Genomic DNA, 8,166 nt, shown 5'->3' with positions numbered 1-8,166 from the left:
CAATGCAATCGTTTAGTAATTATACACGATCGCACACAATTGTTTAGTAAAATTACTATGCGATCATTTAGTAATTCTTTATTAACGTAACAATAGGTGCAAACTTCCAGAAAGAACAAGTGAACGATGAACAACTTCTTTATTAGACGATAGGAATCAAACAAGATTAATCGGTTGCTTACGAGACGCTAAACTATCGTTTACAATCTCTCCACGATCGCTCAATATGACTAAATGATCGCTTACTAAATCCTCTGCGATCGGCCACAAACTCCTACATGATCGCTTAACTATTACTGTTACATGATCGCCTTCTCAGAACCTATACGATCACATACCTTTTACTATACGATCGTATACCAAGTGCTACACGATCACTGAGCTTTACTACATGATCGCCTGGTGGAAGTAGACGATGAGCGACATGCTGCAATGGCCTCTTCGCGATAGCGTCTTCTGAACTCCCACTCTTGAAAGCTCTCTTTCCTCACTACACGATCGCCTACAAACTCCTACACGATCACTTAGTTATTACAATTAGACGATCATCTTCTTAAAACCTATATGATCGCCTACCTTTTACTATATGAGCGTGTACCAAGTGTTACATGATTGCTAAACTTTACTATACGATCGTTGAGGTTTATTACATGATCGCCTAGTGGAAGTACACGATGAACGGCATGCTGTGATGACCTCTTGAGAGCTCTCTTTCCTCACTACACGATCACCCACAAACTCCTACATGATAGCTTAGTTATTACAATTAGACAATCGTCTTCTCAAAACCTATACGATCGCCTACCTTTTACTATACGATCGTATACCAAATGCTACATGATCGCTAAGCTTTACTACACGATCGCATAGTGGAAGTACACGATGAGTGGCACCCTACGATGGCCTCTCGAGAGCTCTCTTTCCTTACTACACGATTGCCTACAAACCCCTACACGATCGCTTAGCTATTATAATTAGACGATCGCCTACCTTTTACTATACGATAGTGTACCAAGTGCTACACAATCGCTAAGCTTTACTACACGATCGCTGAGCTTTACTACACGATCGCCTAGTGGAAGTACACGATGAGCGGCATGCTGCGATGACCTCTCGAGATCTCTCTTTCCTCACTACACGATTGCCCACAAACTCCTACACGATCACTTAGCTATTACAATTAGACGATCGCCTTCTCAAAACCTATACAATCGCCTACCTTTTACTATACGATCGTATACCAAATGCTACACGATCGCTAAGCTTTACTACACGATCGCTGAGTTTTACTACACGATCGCCTAGTGGAAGTACACGATGAGCGGCACGCTGCGATGGCCTCTCGAGAGCGCTCTTTCCTCATTACACGATCGCCCACAAACTCCTAAGTGATCTCTTAGCTAAGAATCCAAAACTCTGTAACGTGTCAGTGTCTCGTCTCGTCCCATCCATATTATTTTCCTAACGCCGAACTCATGGGTCAAGTTTTGAAAACTCGACCTTTAAGCTTATAACCCCCACCCTGTCTTCTCATTTTCTCACATTTTCTCTTTCGTTCCCTCATTCTCACTGCCTTTAACCTCTCATTTTCTCCACACTGCTTCGTTCTCTCATTCTCACTGCCTCCAGCCTCTCATTTTCTCACATTTTCTCACTGTCTTCAACAAATCTTCTTATTCTCCCACATTCGTCCATTAAATTGTGAGGTTTGTACCTTTACTATACAAAATTTCATTTTTTTTTAAAGAACTATACATTTTGTTCCTATTCTCATACTATTATATTTTTTTTAATAGTTTTTGTTGCTGTTTGGGAAACAAAGAACAAAAAAGGTAAGTTAAATTTATAAGTTTATTATTTATTTACTTACTAGTTTTATTATTATTTAGTAGACCTATCATGTTGAAGATATTAATATTCTTTACATATTGATGTTAGTAGTTCTTTCTCTTATTAGTGTTATCTTAGTTAGTTTGTTCATTAGGTTGTACATCTTATGTTGGGATGTTATACCAATATGTTAATTTTATTTATATTTTATTTGTTTTGTTTGTTTTAAGTATAGTTTATTGTTATAGTTTCTTATGATAACATTCGTCCATTAAATTGTGAGGTTTTGTACTTTTTAATATTTTTTAGTGTATTAATAATAAAAATATTATTGATTTTTTGAAATATATTTCTTATGATAATTGATTTCATAGTATTAACTTTGAAAATATAGTTTAAAATAGTTTTGAAAAAGTTTAATTTAATTAATTTTTTATTTGTATTAAATTTGAAAAAATAGTTTAAAAAAGTTTACCTCATTTTGAAATGTTTAAAAAGTTGAGTTTATAGTTTAAAACTTTAATATTTTTTAGTTTAATACATATGGCGGACGATGAGTCCTCTCATATGTTTTCACATTGGTGAGTGGCATCTTCCTGACAAGGTGATGAGACAATTCGGTTTTCAAGTAGGATTTCTCATAATACTGAACCCCACTGCATGATATCGGATTAACGATAAATTGGTTCGAAAAAATTGCACATTTGGTAGTGCGATGGCACTATCGTGCAACGTTATTGCAGTGGGGTTTTATGAAAGAGTTTGACAGGGATGTCACTTAAGACTACATTCATTGTATAGTAATATCACAAGCGCTACGTCACTCGTCCGGGAGCAGCTGTGGTCATCTGGAATGAATAAATATTATCTAATTATTTTTAATTTAAATTTATTTTAATATTATCTAATTGTTTATAATTCACAGAGATCGAACAAAACAGTAGACTCCGTGATGTTGCGAATGATCCGAACCAGGTTCTTGCTATATGTAGTGCAACCAAAAACTAATGGAGGGAAACATTATATTTACGAATTACCTATTGTTCCTCCACCAGCTCCTAGATGTAGAGGACCTATACGGGGAGAGGATGAGTCCGATGTGATGGTGCAAGCATTTGGTTCAGGACATTATGACTCAGAGGCTGGTCCTCGTCTTGCATACATTGACATGGACAGGTCGGATCGTGGAGAGCATAATGAATTTATTATAATCATGAAGCACCTGCAGAGTACCAGAGCAACATCAAGAAGAACCAGAGCAACCTCAAGTTCGAAGTCGACGACGACAACTAGCTCGAAATCGACGATGTCCGCCTTTGTGGAACACATCGATTTTTGTAATTATTTTTTATATAATGAGAATTTTAATTACAATTTTTAATTTTTATGAGATATTATTTTTTTAAATTTGTTCTTTTTAGAGTTTAAAATAAATAAAAAAATAATTAAAATAAAAAATATTTTTAGAAAGTTTTTAAAAATAGAAAATTAAAAAAAAAACAAAGGTCGAATATTGAAAATTCGACTTAGGTAGGTCGAATTTTTCAACACTCGAGTATTAGAATAATAAACAATTTAATAAAATGAAAAATTATTAAAAAAAAAAGGTAAAGGTCGAATTGTCGAAAATTCGACCTACGTTGATCAAATTTTCAACCCTCGACCTATTAAAAAAAAAAACAACAATATTTTTGTAAATATTTCAAAACTACAACATTTTTATAATTTGTTTTCAAAATTACTATATTATTTTAATTTCCCCCAAATGAATACATGTTAATTACCAGTTTACCAATAAGCTCACTTTTACATAATTGATCACATTATCAATTACAACATTAGAAGAATGTAATATCAATTACTATTTTGATCTTGTTAAGCGAATGATTCATTTCACACACTTGTAACATCTTACATTATATATTTAAAGATTAAAATACCGATGTCGGTATGATCAAAATCTAAATTCTAAGAATATATCAATGAGATATCAACCTAAAAAGTAAATCAAATAATTTTTTAAAATTATTTAATTAATAATCGAACTCTTTTCACTCTCCGAATAAGTAATATCTTTTATTATTTAATGTTCATATTTATATTGATACTAGCCAATGATATTTTTTACATTTAATGGATACTTATACCATATATCAAAATTATCTATTAAATTTTGATATCAATCTCGAATCCTCCGATCCGTTGATATATAATCGACGGATATTTTAATCATTAATATATTTAACTAGGTTCAAGATTTAAAATGTCGATGTCGATGGAAATACTAAAGCCTTAATTTTATGGAAATTTCGATGAAAAATCGATAAATTGTAGATTTTGATAGATATTTTTGAAAAAATTCAAAAAATAAAAAAATTCAAAAAAAATTATCAAACAAACATTTAAGGGTTTTTAAATATCTACTATTTATATTATGTTTACATTAGTGACATTTGCTTATTTTTTGTGATTCATGGATTTTTCTAAGATACGATAAAGATATCAATTCACCCCTCATGTCAATGTTAAGACCATGAAAACATGAAAATATCGATGAAAATTTCAAATATGTTGATGAAAATTTAGTTTTGACCTAAATTATTTTCCTTCACTATTTGGGTAGAAGTCAATCATGGAAGGAGGTTGGCCAAACACAAAACACAAATACAACAATCTTAATCAATTTAAAATTTAAGGACTAAACTTGTAATATTTTGAAATATAGAGATTGAAATAAAACTAGATTCAAAAGCATGGGACAAACTCTATATATATATATATATATATATATTTGCATGTTGATCTTAATTTGATAAGGGATTTGATTTCTGGTCATATTGAATGGACAAAACTCGGAATTATTAAGGACAAAAGAAGATTATGTTTGAAAGGGATGTGTTTCGAGGTGGCAGACCCCAAGAGAATATTTTGGCTTACTCAGAAACCACGATCATACCCCACCTTTCACTTCATAATTTGAATTGAACCTTGTTCCATTCTCTACGATAAGATTCCTCTCCATCACTCAAAAAGTGGAATTCGTGATTAACTTATTTTAATACCAATTGATTCTAATTCTAATTCAACCTTTCCAAACTATCAAAAGGGGATTATGCTGTAAGCTACTTTAATTTGTTTGATTCGTAAAAACATGACATTTTTTTATTCAATCAACTTATTATTTTATTTCAATTTCCTTATTGGTGGGTTTAGTTTTGTTTGGTTTCCTGCCTTCTTAAATATATTTACTAACCAAAACCCTTATCAAATTACTGCCATAATTCATTATCATTGTTCTTTTCTTTTCAAAAAAAAAAAAAAAAATAAAATAAAAATTCATTATGCATTATGAAACAATAGGCATGCATGCATGTGATTTCTATTCTCCTATTATGACCTATGGAGTTCACATCTGGCTTAGGAATTTGTAAATCAAAGTAGACATGCATGCAACAAGTTGCCTCATCACAGCTCAAGAGACAAAATTATGAAAACAATTACAACTCCCAAGTTTGATGGCAAATAAAGTCTTAGGTTGGTTTAAAAAAAAGAAGAATAATTATCTCTATTGACATAAATACTTTTAAACGATTCTAAAATCAAAGTCACCTAGACATATGTTTAAAGTAGACAATATATCATGTTGAATTTTTTTTTAATATTTTATATATTTTTGACATGTCATCACGATATATTAATTTATTATTCATTTATTTTGTAGACTCTACATAATTCTTTATTTAATACTATTTTTTTTAACAAACAATGAAGGGAAGTATAGTAATAATAAAAAAAACTTCTATATCATATCATTATAAAGATAGGCGGAGATTCTGTGATCTTGATGGACAGATTTTGTAAATAAAAAAATTTCTAATATATACTAACAATAATATATAAAAGTTATTTATTATAAGTAAATTTTTCACTGATAAGTATTTCATTTCAGATCTCAATTAAATAAATTACATAGAAACAACCAAATGGCTGCCATTCTAAAATGGCTATTATATGTCAGAATAACATTTTCTGGAGCAGTCCAAACATAAAATAGAAATGAAAAATACTTAAACACATCTCAGGTTGTACTCATCTTTATACAAGATATTCAAATGAATAATTATAAGTTCTCAAATGACAAACTTGTCTTGTCTTAAAAAAAGACATTTTTTAAATATATATATATATTTTTTTTGTGATTGGAAGGGATGCACAAAGACAGTCTAAATTGTACCTAAATATTGCTGAATAGAACTTTTTGCCTTTTAACTCCTGTGATCATAATTTTCATCGACCTATTTGTATTGCATTTAATAGATCATACAAGAAAATCTTACAAAAATTTTAAACTAATTATAAAAGTATATAACTTACATAATACTTAATACTACTTAACTGCTAGCTGAGCTGCAACTATCTTTTTTGTGAACCGACCTGACAAATCTTTTTTTTTTTTTTTTTTCTTTTAAAATTTTGGTTGAATCAGGAAGAAAAGGAAAATTGCAGCCAAACCAACAGCTAAGTATTACTTTAATTCAGGGAGGATGGGCAAAGGGAGGGAGATGATTTGGGAGAAAATTACAAGAATTATTTTCAATTTCAAAGCTAGAAATTTGGTTATTACCTGAAGAGGAAGAATGTATAATTGTGTTGGTGATAGGAGTAGTCCAGGGTAATCCTCCAAATGAATAAGCCCCCACATCCAAAGATGGCAAAAAGGCAGCACTAGAATAAGAAGAATTAGCTGCAAGATCAAGAGGTCCTCTGGCAGGGGGCGGTGGCGGAGTTAGGGTGGTGTCGGAAGAAGAAGCTGCAGAGGAGGAAGGCATTGTCTTAGGGCGCTTGGATTTTCTCGAGCTGCCGCCGATGGGGACGTTACGGAGAGTGCCACCATGAGTCCAGTACCTTCGACAAGACTTACAAAAGTAACGAGGCTGTGAAAGGCTGTAGTTATTGTAATAACAAAACTTGGTGTTGGAAGACTCACAACGAGGGCACTTTTGTTTCTGGATTATTGTTGGACCTTTCATTTGATCTTCATTTGGAGCCCCTTGCATTAGTGTGTGCTTTTGTTTTACTTCACAAGGTTGATCTCTCTCACTTTTGAGTGGTTTGAGGGTGTATTAAAAATTTATATGGGATTTTTTATTTTATTGTGTGGGTTTATAATTATTATAATAACAACATATATGGTATATGGGATTTGGTTGTTGCGTAGATGTGAAGCTTCGTATTGACTTTGGGGCGCATGCAAAGGAGGGAAGCGTTTTTGGTGGATTAGGGGGCCTCGACGTGCCCTCGACGATGCTTTTATCACTCAACTCACACCAATTTTGCAGCTAATTGCTCATTTTGTTATAGCCATTTTGCATCATATATTGAATTGTTAAAAAAGATGAATAGACCTATTCGGGTCAAGGTACAAACAAAATACAGTCACAAAAACAAAAGAACATATAATGATAAAGACCAACCAAATAGAGATATATAAATCACACCCGACTCAAAGAAAAAATGTCTCAAGAAGAAAAGGTCGCTTGGTCTTCACAAGAAAAGCCTCAAGTCACTTAGAACTATAAACAAGAACTTTAGACCAAACAACTAGACTACTCACCTGAGGAGAATTCAATATGTAGCATTCATGAATATATCTATTATGCCCATGTCTAACCTGATAAATAACAACACACCAAGCAAAGTGACAAATCCAACTAAGCTTCATATCCCAATGTGAGATTTTATGAGAATACCTTCCTCACAAAAGTATGTCCCCCAAACAATCTCATTAAAAGAAAATTAAAAAAAAAAATATCTATAGATTCATCTCCACCCGTACATAGAACACAATCACTCACTATATCAAAGCACCATCTACAAGTACAATTTTTGTGTCTGTAATCGATTTGGAATAATAAGCTATGTAGTGAATGAATGTCCAGGAATATTAGCTCCAAACAAAAAGAGGCTAACCCAAGACACCACATGATCCCTAAGGCGTAATAACTCCCAAGCATTAGCGATCGAAAACATAGTAGAGTGACAAGATAGTCAGGTTACAATATCTTTATGACTATCCTCAACCATTATCAAATATACCTGCGATGAAAGATTAAACAACTCTCTAAAATAGTCTGCCAGCCAAAACATAAATATTCAACTCCACATACTATTATAACTCTAAAAATAATAATAACCACAAACTATTACACAACCAATTTTGTGTTTCAAACAATCCCTTTACATTTTTTTGAGGGGAAAAAAAAAGAGAAAAAGACATTTCTCTTTTATTGCAATCTCTTTTTTGCATTCTCTTAAATATACTTGTCAAGAGCTTAA

The 8,166-nt window shown here is 32.2% G+C and overlaps 1 protein-coding gene across 1 annotated transcript; it reads right to left on the bottom strand.

The window, feature by feature from the left end:
- Positions 1 to 6,163: 6,163 nt before the first annotated feature.
- On the bottom strand, positions 6,164 to 7,511 carry LOC120069324 (dof zinc finger protein 4-like). Its single transcript, XM_039021059.1, has one exon. The coding sequence runs from the start codon at positions 6,885 to 6,887 to the stop codon at positions 6,366 to 6,368; it is 522 nt and encodes a 173-aa protein (XP_038876987.1). The 5' UTR covers positions 6,888 to 7,511; the 3' UTR covers positions 6,164 to 6,365.
- Between the last annotated feature and the right edge of the window lie 655 nt (positions 7,512 to 8,166).

The sequence above is a fragment of the Benincasa hispida genome, unplaced genomic scaffold, assembly GCF_009727055.1.
Source record: "Benincasa hispida cultivar B227 unplaced genomic scaffold, ASM972705v1 Contig316, whole genome shotgun sequence".
Classification (NCBI taxonomy): domain Eukaryota; kingdom Viridiplantae; phylum Streptophyta; class Magnoliopsida; order Cucurbitales; family Cucurbitaceae; genus Benincasa; species Benincasa hispida.
This window is presented reverse-complemented; position numbering and strand designations above follow the sequence as displayed.

Bases quoted from the DNA above. Each gene is read 5' to 3' on its own strand.
- LOC120069324 (XM_039021059.1), bottom strand. From the start codon at position 6,887: ATGCAAGGGGCTCCAAATGAAGATCAAATGAAAGGTCCAACAATAATC.